The 14,233-nt window shown below is 44.6% G+C and overlaps 1 protein-coding gene and 1 long non-coding RNA gene across 14 annotated transcripts in view; one reads left to right on the forward strand and one right to left on the reverse strand.

The window, feature by feature from the left end:
- The window catches only part of ccdc88ab (coiled-coil domain containing 88Ab), a 141,294-nt gene that overhangs the window by 116,894 nt on the left and 10,167 nt on the right, over nt 1-14,233 (forward strand). For 5 of the 13 annotated variants that reach the window (XR_003979652.1, XM_030379137.1, XM_030379149.1 and 2 more), the window contains exons 22-31: nt 1,372-1,551; nt 2,448-2,609; nt 3,777-4,054; nt 7,980-8,123; nt 9,343-9,529; nt 9,927-10,072; nt 10,410-10,502; nt 11,090-11,304; nt 12,300-12,356; nt 13,523-13,600. Coding sequence is in view for 12 of the 13 variants with exons in the window: in XM_030379137.1 (XP_030234997.1) it covers nt 1,372-1,551; nt 2,448-2,609; nt 3,777-4,054; nt 7,980-8,123; nt 9,343-9,529; nt 9,927-10,072; nt 10,410-10,502; nt 11,090-11,304; nt 12,300-12,356; nt 13,523-13,600 (1,540 nt within the window). In the remaining variant the exon portion in view is untranslated. The remainder of the gene's footprint in view (nt 1-1,371; nt 1,552-2,447; nt 2,610-3,776; nt 4,055-7,979; nt 8,124-9,342; nt 9,530-9,926; nt 10,073-10,409; nt 10,503-11,089; nt 11,305-12,299; nt 12,357-13,522; nt 13,601-14,233) is intronic. The other 8 variants (XM_030379142.1, XM_030379145.1, XM_030379138.1 and 5 more) reach the window with 7 other exon arrangements.
- The window catches only part of LOC115559944 (uncharacterized), a 16,694-nt gene continuing 12,838 nt past the window's right edge, over nt 10,378-14,233 (reverse strand). Inside the window, exon 3 of the long non-coding RNA XR_003979654.1 lies at nt 10,378-10,389. This is a non-coding gene — a long non-coding RNA (uncharacterized LOC115559944). The remainder of the gene's footprint in view (nt 10,390-14,233) is intronic.

Raw genomic sequence — 14,233 nt, forward strand, 5'->3', positions numbered from 1 at the left:
CAAGATCCGGTGTGTACGGTTTTGTAGGACCTAGCGAGGGTTGCATATTGCAACCAACTGAATCCCATCCCCACCATTCCCACGGCTGTAGTGTATTCTGTAAGGGGCCAGGAGGTACTTCCAGAAAGATGTCACTGTCTACAACAGCATTAAGTAGTGTGATGGAAAGTCCATATGCTGTTTAGTTTTTATAATTGAAGCTTTGTTTTCCTCAGGTTGCGTTACCTAGCACCCCATGTATTGACTAGTGTTATCTATTTCCCCTTTGTTGTTAACCTTTTGCCTTTAACCTAACCCTCACATGATAGATGTGAAACAGGGTAGACAGGTTTCTTTTCTACAACTATTGAGTGATTTTCGTATTGAGAATTATCTCCTGTCCTCAAGGCCAAATATCATCTTATCACCAACTTCAGGTGAGGAGGTTCCTTGACAAAGTTATGAATTGTATTAAGTTATTTAGTCCGCAAATGTGTCAAGTAAAGGTCCTTTTTATTGATTACGGTTGATGAATTTCTGAATGGAACTGGACATTTAGGTCCCAAATTCTGTTTTGCCAAAAAGCAACACCTTTTGATGGCACCTAGGTTGATTTTGGGTATCTTTGTCATAGTCCCCATGAACAATGTACATGTTGCAGGCCATGGCGGAGGTAAAAAACATTTCTCCCATTCTCTTATTTATTCCATAATGGTAAACTACCATCATAGACCTATTATCACTATCTTTTATATGTATTGATTATCCATAGTGGTAAATTAGACCTATACTTATCACTATCTGCCTTAAATGATTGCCCTCTACTAAGCAAATTCTGGCTGATTCAAAAATTTAAAAAACTTCGGTAAGGTAAGCGTTGCACCAACTCACACACAGGTTGTTCTGTAAAGATAGCCATGCCCTCTGAAAACATAACCACTATCTTTTAGTTCCTCCATCAGAGAAGAGCCTGGTCCAAAATAATTGGCCAGCTCTGTCTGAGACACTCTTCATTAAGGGCTTCCAAGACTGTTATTTATGCCAATACTCTCCGATGTACACTGCTTCTGTTCTGAGGTCTGAAAGGCAGATGCATCGCAGCATATTGTGGGACGTTCAGTAGAAAAACGGACGTGTTTATGAGCCTATCCCTGGTCATGGCTTTGGGCTGTTTTGTTAGAATGTTCTCTTATGTTAGGCTTGTCCAATCAAACCTTGATGGAGTTGGTAAATGGTGACACTGACATTGCAAAAAGCAATAAACTCAAACATTGTTAACAATACCAAAAACCGGTGGTTCTGGTTAAATCAATTTTCATTGTTTGAATTGTCTTTGTGCTATTGTTGGACTCATGATCTGGATATGAATGTTCCTGATGTGAACTGGTCCAGGTAAAGAAGAACTACGAGGCCCTGCGCCAGCGGGAGGAGGAGGAGCGAATGACAGTGCAGAACTCGCCCCCCCGAGGAGGGGAAGAGGCACAGAGCGCCAGCAGGTGGGAGAAGGAGAGCCACGACGCCACCCGAGAGCTGCTCAAGGTCAAAGACCGCCTCATCGAGATCGAGAGGAACGTAAGTTCAAAGTGTACCACTCACCGTAAGTCAATTGTGAACCACCTAAAGGCTGTTATGCCCCTTTTCCACCGACATTACCAGCTCAACTTGCCTCGACTCGGCCCGCCTTTTTTTACGTTTCCATCGCCAAAATCTGGTACCTGGTACCTGGTGCTCTTTTACTCTCACCTCCGTTTAGGTTCCAAGAGAGCTGAACTGATACTTTTGTATGACGTAAACAGGCTGCTGGCCACTGATTGGCCAGAGTGTTGCCACTGGCCGAATAACTGATGAGCGTGACGTCCAAGGCTGAAACCCGACACCCGGCATCTTTAAATAATAGCATCAGCGTTCAGTCAACAATAGTGATTGATTATTAAACGTGGCAGGATCAGCGCGCAAGTACACGCTGTGGACCGGGACAGAGGTGGTGACGCTCCTGTATGTTTATGTGTCGTTTGGTCGCGTATGTGTCACAGTTTCGCGCATGCATGCTAGGACTACCAGGGACCTGCCCACGTTGAAGAGGTACTTTCTAGATGGAAATATGAAGTGCCTGGAACCAAACCAAGTTGTGCCACGCTAAGTCTTGGCGAGTTCTGCTGGTACTGTTGCTGGAAAAGGGGCATTAGAGCAGCTACATACTAGGTTAAACCTAGTTCCACCTTAAGGCTATGAGGAATTACTAATTAATTAATTATTATAACGTGAAGCACCTATAGGCTGTCTGAGGAGCTACATGCTAGTTTCATCTCTTTGAGCTTCACAAACAAAGTTGTCATGGCTGCCTATACACATTAATGCATGCCTTCTATGAGGCTGTATTTGTGAGTCGCTGCTGTGTGTACAATCTTTTGCAATGCGTTTCCAACGCTCAAGTTATCTATTTGTAAATCCCCCTCTTTTGTTCCCAGAATGCGACACTGCAGGCTGAGAAGGCGGCGTTGAGGAGCCAACTGAAGCAGTTGGACACCCAGAGCAGTAACCTTCAGGCTCAGATCGTTGCGGTGCAGAGGCAGACAGCCTCGCTACAGGAGAACAACACGGCGCTGCAGACACAGAACGCCAAGCTACAGGTAAGCTAGCAGCCGCTGCCTTCAGATGGCTCCATAACACGCATTCACTAAAGGCTAAAGGCTGCTACATTCTGGCCCAACCGTTGGCCATCTGAAACGTTTGGGGAGACTCAGACAAGATCGGAATCAAATGTTCTCCGTGTGTTCAACTGTGTGGGAGCTTTTGGACCGCATGGCCGGTGTCTGGTCCGATCAACATGCAAAGTTTGAGAGCGTTGGCGTTTGAGGCGTCTGGCCTCTGATTGGTTTTGTTCTGCTAGCAGACAACCCGCGAATCAGCATGCTGTGTGTAAGGGGTGGACTAGTCTGGCTGAGCGGAAATGGACAGCGTCTATAGCACTAGCGTCGGATTCCACCGCTACTCCTCCCCTTCCTGTTGCTGGCTTTTTCCCGTATTGTGCTCCCCCTCAAACTCGGAAACTAGTCAGTAAAAAAAAAGCGAGTTTTGAAGAGGACTTTGACGGCACTGTAAAGCTAGCATGTTTGGCTCTTTCCGTTGAAAATTGCAAAGAACTTCAAAAGATTTGCTTACAGCATTTGCTCAGGAAGAAAGATGTTCTTGTACTATTTCGGATAGACACCGCTACTGCTTCCCGGGGTTAGCCCCGCCCTAGATGATTGTGATTGGTTTGAAGAAATAAAAACAGGCCTGCCCAGTTTGCCCCCAGATAGACGGCTCTAAATAGCGTGGTTCCAGACCATTCTACTTGCTGTAGTTTGGACTGGCTTTGCGAGACTAGGGGCGGACTAGCGCCTGCATCTTGCACAAGTGCAGAACATACAAGCTACTGTGTAGTTGGCATTAATCTTTGCGGTGTCTTTCAAAGCAACTTTTCTGCCGAACGGGTCAGACGAGAGGCAACTGAGTGGTCGGATAAAGGCAGTTTGCCGTTGGTTTAAGTCCCTTTACAGATAAGCTAGCAGCCTTCAGACAGCACCATGACACGCATTCCCTGACTCAAAAAAAAAAATCGAAGTTTAATGTTCATATGAAAATAATGAAATTAGTCACTTAGGGACACTGTAGCGAATAAGACAGGATTCTAACAGGTAACGTAGCTGCAGCTGCAGATGCTACAGGTTCACAAGATTACACATCTGAACTTTGAACTAGAAGAATTGGTGAGCTTCAAAATCAAAGCATTGACCTGCTCCCTCCCATCGCAGGTGGAGAACTCCACCCTGGGCTCCCGGGGCGCGGCCCTCCTAGCCCAGAACTCCCAGCTGCAGGGGCAGCAGAGCAGCGTGGAGGGGGAGCGGGAGGGCGCACTGCGGGACAGGGAGGAGCTGCGCTGCGCTCACGAGCTACTGCTGCGGGACCACGACAAGCTGGCCGCGCTGCACGAGAGGCAGGCCGCCGAGTACGAGGCCCTGATCACCAAGCACGGGGCCCTGAAGGGCCACCACAAGGGCCTGGAGGCGCAGCACCGCGAGCTGGAGGACAGGTGTGTGTACATACGTAGCCGGTACACAGGCTCTATTTTGCTTATTTTGCCGATGGTTTCATTCCCATCATATTTTGTGAATTACCTTAATCGTATTGTATTTTTCTTTTCTTTTAAGGCCCTTTTTTTTGGTTTCTAAAATACAGAAAATATCATATAAGCTCTGCAGGCTCTGTGTAGGGTATGAATAGCAGGTCGGTGGTGGAAATGGCGAAACAATCCATTAGTGTTTCGGTTTTCTCTTTTTCATTTTCAAAAATCACCACAATGCAGGTAATGAAGGGTTCAGCTCTTAAATTTGTGCGACAGACGATCACAATCTCAATAGAAGCACAAAACTAGCCTGAAGCACAGCGAGCACAAGCACCGCTTTGTTCTTGTAGCGCAACCCACAAAAGAATAAGCACCATATTGTTTTAATCTGGTTAAGCTCAAGGAGCAGGGGTCTCATTTATAAAACTGTGCGTGGGATCGTTACTAAAAATGTGCGTACTGCCAGAAGCCAAGTTTTGCGTGCGCCAAAACATATTCAGATTTATAAAACCCTGCGTACGCACACCGTACGCAATCTTTGCTTTATAAATCACAGAGTGCCTACAAGTGTGCGCAGCTGAATCAGCTTCACGTTCCGCCCTGTACACGCCCCTTTTTAACCATAAATGGTCAATGCAAATGACCTCATGAATTCGATCTGCGTATAAAACAGACTCAGATGCAAGTATTATGTCTTGTCGGAAACAATGACAGAAGTACTGAGAAAAGCAAAAAAGCGAAATTGAAGAGTTGAAGTGGAGACACTTGTGGGTGAGATGAAGGCCCGAAAGGTAGTTTTGTTCGGCGGTCACGGGATTGGGATCGCCAACAACAAAAAGCAGAGTGAGTGGCAACATGTTGCTGCAGCAGTGAACTCTGTCAGTAGCACGGAGCGCACAGTCCCAGAATTAAAAAATACAGAAAGTTACATATTTTTATGTAGCCTAGCCTACCAATAAATCGTTATGGTCCCTAAATACCCTCTCCCTCCGAATCCTGCCATTTGCATGGTCCGCCAGAAGTGACATATGGTTTAGCATTATCATGGCGCTCACCTCTGCATTTATAGGGTTACGGTAATAAGACTGACCGAGAACACCTTGGATAATCAGTTTTAGAGCCCGACCGATATATCGGCAGGCCGATATTATCGGCCGATATTAGGCATTTTTCAAACTATTCGGTATCGGCATTTATAATGGGCGATAAATGAATACATAAAAAAAATAATAATTGTCCACCAGAGGATGCTCTAACGCCCCAAACCCGCTGATGCAGCCAGAGTTAGGCAGAGTGAATGACGGAGATTGACGGAGATCATCGGTGTTGTTCATGTGTGCAAGTGTGTTCATGGTAAGTTGGCAACTGTCACGAGACATACATTGCTTGAATAACAATTCAAAGAACATCCCCATCAATTCTCTAAAGACGATAAGCATGACTTAATTCATGACTACCATGTCCAGTTTTGCTGTTGTTACGTGTTAGCTGAGAGTGAAAAGGATTTAAAGGATAACTACAAATAACCAATGTTAGGGAAATGTGTTTGTTTTGTTGCGCGTTTCTGGATTTTTTTTTAATATATATATATCGGCATATCGGATTTTTAAATCACAAAATATTCGTATCGGTATTGGCCTTAAAAATTCTATTTCGGTCACGCTCTAGTTTGTAATCACCCACGTAAAATGTTCTTGAACATAACCCCTTTCAAATGCCTGATTTGTCATGAAAAGCATCAAGAGCAACGGACAACGATTGTGATGAGGAGTGTGGCTTGGTTTTCCACACTTGGGATTTAATTGACATTTGATTATGTCTTTACAGTGTCACATAAAAATATTATGTTATTGACACATGTTGGACAGATGCTTTATTCCATGCAGTCGCGCCGTCAGTGGAAAGTATGGAGTGACGGGATTAAATATAGAGATTTTTTTTTAATTTATATTCTATTCTATTTTGCTGTGTCTACTATTTGTAGTTCCCCAAGTCTCACTTCTAGGACCCATCCTGTTCATTCTATACATAAAACAGTTACAGAAGATAGCAGAGAACTACGGTCTCAGTATACAACTCTATGCGGATGATTCACAGTTGTATATATCATTCCACCCAATGAGACCTACTGAACTCTGTGATATTACAGCAAGGATCAACAACTGTCTGTCAGAGATAAAAAGCTGGATGATTGAGAACTTCATGAAACTCAATGAAAGCAAGACGGAGCTGCTCGTGATGGGTAAGCCGCTTGTTCTCAAGAAAAACAACCTTGAAGTAAAGATACAGTTTGGTAACACTACCATCACACCAACTATCTGTAAAGGAGACAGCTGGAAAAGCCTGGGTGTTCTCTTGGATGCATCACTGAACATGGAGAGACAAGTCAACAATGTCAAGCAGAAGTGCAGTTGGGATATGACAAACCTCAGAACCATCAGACGGTACCTTGATGAGAAGGTGAAACTCATGCTGATCAAGCAGCTAATCATCTCTAAGCTTGATTACTGTAACGCTCTGTACATGAATCTCACGAAGACAAGGCTTAGGAAACTCAAATCAGCGTTGAACACAGGTGTACGTTTCATCTATGACATCACAGATATGAACGTTGACCTCACTCCTTACTACAAGAAGGCTCACATCCTCCCAATTGAACAACGGATATTTTTCAAAGTATGTATTCTCTGCTTTAAAGTAGTGAATGGGGTTGCCCCAGTGTATCTCCAGGAGCTTGTCACAATGAGTAGTAATGATCCGACCTTGAGGGAGTCAAGACTTCGTCCGGCTGATGTCGTTCAGATGAAGCTACCAAAGATTTCCAAGCTGAAAACAACAAACAGGCGCTTCAGTAACTATGCACCAGAAGCCTGGAACTCACTTCCATCTAGATTGAGAAAGATTGATAATATCAGCATTTTCAAGGGCCAATTGAAAATTTTTCTTTTTGAACATCTGTAGGCGTACTTTCATGTTTCCTACTTGAAACAGTTTATCTGTCTTCCATGGAGTGCTATATATTTGCTTCTACCATATGTTTTTGTTAAAGTTAGGAGTGTAGAGCTGCCCTGACATGGGCAATATTCTGTCTATTTTATAGTAAGTCTATTGTTGCATATGGGCGGGATATAAATATTTTGTTTCGTTTCGTTTTGTTTCGTTCTAAGGAGATGTTTCTGGAGTTATAACTGAGAAATAACGCAGTTGACTTAAATTATTCTGATTAGGATTGATACGGGTTGAAATTTAATTTATGAAGGGCGATGATCAAACATAATCGTTCTTCTCACTCTACAATTCTTCGGTCTGACTTCAGTTCACCACCACACCATCTGTTTCGCCAATTCTCCTTTTCCTCCAAACCATGCGTACGCATGGGTCAGAGTTTGCTTAGGGCTACGCACATTTTCCCGTCAAGTTGATTTTTTATGAATCACAACCTTGGGGTGGAAAGTCACGTAAGCCAATTTCAGCCCCGTTTTGTGCGTACGCAACGGTTATAAATGAGACCCCAGGACTGTACCAGCGCTGTATTCTTTCACACTTTTCCTATAGGACTGAAGTCTATTTTGGACGTCAAGATCGTAAATATAATTATGTGCAAACAGGCATTTGCTTCGGGCTTCAAACTACAATAAATGCCAAGACCCCCCAATTGACTTACAAAAATAATTAACCGTTTGAAATACAATATGAACTGCTAGCATTTCCTAACTTAGCATTTGATATCTGACGTCATTTGATATCGGCTTTTGCCTTCTTGTTACCACTATGGATAGCGGTAAAGTGTGTGTGTGTGTGTGTGTGTGTGTGTGTGTGTGTGTGTGTGTGTGTGTGTGTGTGTGTGTGTGTGTGTGTGTGTGTGTGTGTGTGTGTGTGTGTGTGTGTGCAGGTATAAGCAGTATATGCAGCGTAAGGGGGAGCTGGAGGAGCTGGAGAAGACTCTGAAGGAGAAGCAGGAGAAGATGGCTTCGGAGAACCAGTCCCACCAGGACATGGCCAGCCAGTTCAAACTCCTCAAGGAGGAGAACGACAGGTAACCTGCCTTCAGTCCAACCCCCACTAAGGAAGGGAGGAATCAGTTTTGCTTGTTAAACTCATCAATACCATAGATTGATGTATAATGATTTCTTGAATGAGGTTTCTTGTGACAATACAAAAGAACAATGATACATGCTATTATTTGTAGTATCTTGAAGGATTTGGCCGGTCTGTGATGATTTGAGTTTATGTTGAGTTGTAGATGCTGGTTCAACTCCCCTGCTCTTGCGCTAAGACGTTTTTTCGGAAATTGGGCAGTTGGCCATCATTGAGATCCACTATATCCCCAATGATTGTTTAGCAGCTCCAATAGCTGTCTCATTGTTTGGTTCAACCCAGGTGAGGGCAAACAAACTCATTCACAGGTTTTTGAGTATGTGATTACAAACCATTGCACATACTCACGGTCTGCAGCAGAGCAGCATTTCAATAAGTCGTTGGTAAGTGTAGGAGGTTGCGGATTTAAACAAATTTGAATGTGACATTGACCTTCACTCCTTGACATTGACATTCACTCAGTTTCACTCTGATGCAACCGGCGGAGCAATAAAACCTCCACATTTAGATCTGCACTCCCCACCACTCATAACCATGGCATTACACATTCAAGAACTCTGACTGCAGGACTTGCTGTTACCTAACCTCTGAGCATGAGCAGTGGTGAATTCAAATGCAGTAAAAGAACATACCCTCCAACAATTTCCTCGTGGCCTATGAAATCTTGCTCTGCATTCAGAATCTCCCCGCTGCCTATCATGCAGCCCCTGTCTTCACGCTCAGTTGTTACTGCGCTCCTCGTCTCTCGTCTCTATTGAAGACAACTAATTAGCCAGGGCAGTTTGTATGTGCGTACCTGAGTTGGACAGAACCCAGATACAGCTATGAGAGATGCTCATTTTCGAAGTGAATACACTGCGAGAGGAGATGAGTTAAAGAAATCATCTCTAATTTATACCTCGACATAGAAATTTCCAAATTACCATACCGGCCAAATCCTTTAAATTCTGTTTTTTATAATACTTAAAAAACAAAACATTTTGTGTTTTTTGCTAGCTTAGAAATTTTGCATAGCATAGAAAATAATAAAAAGCTCATCAAACACCACGAACAGCCCAAAAAAATGTGTGTCTTCAATCCCTGTTTCTGATTGACCCAGAATATAATTGTAGTGGAGCAAATAAAGGCTACTCTCTTGCGATTTTTCCCCTCTGCAGGCTGAACACGACGTATCGCCAGCTGTTCAGGGAGAACGAGACGCTCACAATGGACCACAAGAGCACCAAGAGCCAGCTGAACAGCAGCAAGCTGGAGCACGCCCGCCTCGAGGCAGAGTTCTCCAGGCTCAGGGAGCAACATCAGCAGCTGGACATCAGCTCCACCAAACTCACAAACCAGTGTGAGGTGAGGCTTCTCACCCCTTACCTCTTGCTGCTTTTCCCTTCTCTCCTCTCCTTCTCTCCTTCTCTCCTCGTCTTCTCCTTTCCTATTCTGTCCTCTATTCTTCCCGTCTCCTCTTCTTCCCCATCAGACGTTGGTTCTGAATGTCTTTGCCGCAGGCTTCTTCTATTTGTGGTTGTCTCTTTCGAAGGTCGCTGCTGTCTAGCCGGTAGTTTTCTGGGTGCCTACTAGTCCTGAAACGTTTCCTGTGAATGCCAATTTCTGAGAGAGCTGTCCTCTCGATTGCAGACTCTAATTATGAGATGCTCTTGAGCTTCACCCTCTCTGTGCTCACCAGGGTTTGAAGCTGGTGTGTCTGGTGTATAGATGTTGTGTATTCATTCATGTTTTGGTGGGCCAGTTATTGGGCCAGCTGAAGGACAACCTGGAAGAGGAGAACCGCCACCTCTTGGACCAGATCCACACCCTGATGCTGCAGAACCGCACCCTGCTGGAGCAGACCATGGAGAGCAAAGACCTCTTCCACGTGGAGCAGAGACAGTACATGTAACTATTGATATCTGATTATATTGCATAGTGGAGGCAGTCTCCCTGCAAACTCACCAGTCTAGTGAAATGGAAGCACAAGGTTTAGAAAAGATAATACTTGAGAACTGATTCCCCAATGGGAAACACTGTCAAACACAAAGGGCAGGACAGGAGATCACTAGGTACACATAAAATCAATCCAGGTATGATACAGAATATAAAACATTAAGGATGTTGACAAATATACACAGAAATGTTTTTTTTCTTTGAGGAAATGTATTCTTAATAATTCGGGTAGGATTAGAAACAATCCTACTAGCACCCAATCCAACGCTCTCATACTTCCTTCTAACAGAGATAAGCTAAACGAGCTGAGGAGGCAGAAGGAGAAGCTGGAGGAGAAGATCATGGATCAGTACAAGTTCTACGACCCCTCACCCCCCCGCAGGTAACAGACTGCAACGCTATGAACAGGGGCCAACGCAAACCCCTCCAACACGCTGCGGTAGCCCCCGAAGACATCTCTTCTGAGCCTGAGCGTCCCCATAAGATGTTTGTTAAGTGGGCCCCTGTGGTGCGGCCCCTGACGAAGAGAGCCAGCGGACTGGAGCCAGCGGACTGGAGACAGCAGCCTGGAGCAAGCAGCCTGGAGCCGGATGCTGCATCAAATATTTATGACTGCAGAGCTTTTTGCTGCGATGGTTTAAAACGCTGACTGGTTTCTCATCGTCATGGACAGGAACGGTTGTTTGGGGCTTGGGAGTAGAGCTGTAAATCCTTAGGTCCAATCCTCCCATCAACGTACCAATCAGCTGCAAGATGTGTTTATTTGTCTGTTCACATTTACTTGCTGAAAAATCATTGTTGTTCTGTAATTTACTGAGGAGATCAGTGATCCTGCAGGACCTCTCTGTACCTCGCAGATCATTCAGGCCTCTCTTTCTAAGCACTCTAGCTTTGTCCAGTGTTTAGATATGGTCTGTAAACAATGTACTCTGTATCAGCGGAGATACTGAAGACTCTGTCCTCTCCCAGTAGGCGTGGCAACTGGATCACTCTGAAGATGCGCAAGCTGATCAAGCCCAAGAGCCAGCGCGAGCGAATGCGCACACTGGCCCTGACGCCTTCGCGCTCCGAGTACGGCCCCGACGGCTTCCTGCCGCCCGACAGCCAGGACAGCTCGTCCATCGGCTCGGGCTCCAACTCCCTGGACGACACACTGGCCCCGGCCCTGCATCGCCGCAGCAGCAGTACGTAGCGCCGAGCAGGGACACGAGCCAACTGCTACCAGAAACAGAGGAGGCGTCAGGCAAATGATATCCCAGGGTGCCGTAGACCAGACTAGTGCAGATGTGACACGTTGACAATGAAGCAGTAGAAGCAGAAGTAGTGTTATGAGCCACACCTAAAGTGGCTCAGTATTGGTCCTTGTTGTAACTGGACATTAATTCCTTATCCTAAAGGGGCAAACCTTTTCCACCAGATGCTATTATTTAGATTCAGTATTTTTAGGGCAAATTACTTCAATACAACATAGTAAGGACCAAAGATATCACAGTTAACAGGGGAAGTTAACATCTAGGGCATTTCGCAGACACTTTTATCCAAAGGGACTTATAATAAGTTAATTTGTCAGATAATAGTAAAACATCTCTGTCTGTACAGTAAAGATGTTCATAGAGACGAGTGCTAAGCACTAATCGCTAGGTTATCCCTGTATACTACAGAGATAGCTAGGATAAGACACTACATGATGCTAAGTACTGATTTAAAGCCCCAGGAAGAACAACATGCAAGTGCATAAAATGGGTGCTCTTAGGAGAGCAAGGGAGGAGAAGGGGCGTTGTGAGGTGAGGGATGATTTAAATATGTTGTCATGAGACTAATATGACAAAAATATATTTTTGTCCCCCTTTTGAATCTATTTTCTGCATCTTTGAAGTTTTCTGTGTTGTGACCCCTACAGTTTATTCCACTGTGCTCAAAAGGTCTCCAGTAGTGTGTCAAATCAAAACAATGTGTTCTTTAGTCTTTAATTTAAGCTGTTCTTGCTGAAACGCATGTTAGTGGCGAAGGTGAACACAACAAGGCTCCCTGTTCTTTATGTGCAGCACAGCTATGCTTGTGGTTGACTTAAACACTGCATTTGTTTATTTTCTTTGTGCGGCTGTGATTGACATGAGCTCCTCCCCCTAACTGCTCCTCTTGCTTCCTCAACCCTCGCCTCACTCCTCTCTCCTGGCAGAAGGGAGGAGAGGTCTTCAGGGCCAGACCCAAGGGCTGGGGCAGGGTGCGACTAATGGTATGAAGCGGATGGGGAGGGAGGGCGGGGGAGGTGACTCATATTCCCAGACATTTGGGGCATGTCTTCGTGAGTTCATCTGTCTGTTCCTGCTCAGGCTAGAGGTCCCAGTTTAGCTGCCCACAACCCCATGGTTGAACTCTGACCCCAAGAACCTCAAACATTGTTTTGGAAATTAAATCTGTCAGGGCCATTCAAAGTGGGAAATCTAAAAGTGAGTCCTGTATTACAGTTCATAATCTCAAGCTGTATTGCATAATACAGATATTATTCATGCAGAAGCATTTTCAGTGGGTCAATGGAGCATGAGTTGAACTCTCAGGATAACCTGTTGATAGGTGCAGCTGCTCTGTAAGAAACCTAGAAACCATCTCCCATCATCATAGCTCCATACTTAAAAGGTATTAAAGGTATTAAAAGGTGCAATGAAATTACCAAGCAAGTATCATGGTTCAAACCAGATATACAAATGCCCACTGGCTTACATCCTGTAATTCACCCCAAAACTATGTCTGGTATAGAGGCATGTTGGTCTTCTGCAATGTTAAATGTCCCTGATTGCACCCTTTAATATGTCTGCCTTGTGGTATGTAGATGTTTGGAGTATGCTAGTGTTTCCATGAAAGCAACATTCATTGCCATCAGTGTCTGGCATGCAGCTCGTCACTGTGCAGCCATGGGATGCATGGTTGGTTTGCGTATGCATTGTGTGCAAATAGCTTGAAAATATGAGCTACTTGCTGGTTGTTTTCATTGTACTTCACTATGTAAGCTATAGCCCTTAATCATCATTATTAGGCTTTTGCGTCCGTGGGTTAATCTTGAATGGCAGATAGTATTCTCCATGCCTGGTTTTGTTGAAGACTGAAATATTGAAAAGCACTTCAACCAGTCACGTCCTCATGTGGATCAGGGTGTGTTCCTCCATCTTTCCTGTGTATCCATAGGTTCTCTAAATTATGTTTTAGCTGTATACATAAAGTGCCGTTTGTTGTTTGTAAGTCCAGTTGCATGCAGGGGGTCCCCCCTCAACTGTAGCTCTCTCTGCAACGTTAACCACCTCCTTCTGTTCTGACCCCTCTTCTTTCATCTTCTTCGGCACTCATCTTTTCTGTCAAACCCATAACACACTCTCTCTCACTCTCTCACTTGCTGCGCACCTACAGCTTTGAAAAGGTTGCCTTTCATGAGGAACCGCTCCAAGGACAAAGACAAGGCCAAGGCTGTCTACCGGCGCTCCATGTGTAAGACACACCGCTGCCGCCCTGCTAGCTTCCAAGCTAGCCCTCCTCTTCCTTTTCCTCCTCTCAAATAATGAGGAAACTAATCAAAGAACACTTTCAAAGGACTGGTCATTGATGTTCAGGAGTATATTTTTACATACAATAACTTAAAGATAAAGAAGTGGTGAACCATACTACTTTATACCTGATAATATATAGAACATGCAGAACATAAGATGTCTTACAAGTGCACCGTGAGACTAGTTTCCATTCTACAAACATGAATGAAATATTGAAGATGGCGTCATTTATGATTTGGAAGTGGACTTCAAAAGGTGTCTGCTCTACTTTAATTGTACTTGAGTGTCCATGTAGTCATATCCATGACCTTTCCTCGTGCTCACCGTGTCTGCTGCCTCCCCCTTCCCTCAGCCGCAGGTTCCCTGTCACAAACCACAAAGTGACACGCATCCTTTCTACACACCAATACCCATTTTACTAGGGTTCACTTTAATTTATAAAAATCGTTTTAGTAGAGGGGGAGAATGTGGACCCAACACCAAGAGACCCCAACCAGACCCCACTCAGAGCGTTTTACATACTGAGCGTGTTTTTGGGGGACAACACCTCATCGACTACAAGCATGTAGCACCT

The sequence above is a fragment of the Gadus morhua genome, chromosome 15 (genome assembly GCF_902167405.1).
Source record: "Gadus morhua chromosome 15, gadMor3.0, whole genome shotgun sequence".
NCBI lineage: Eukaryota > Metazoa > Chordata > Actinopteri > Gadiformes > Gadidae > Gadus > Gadus morhua.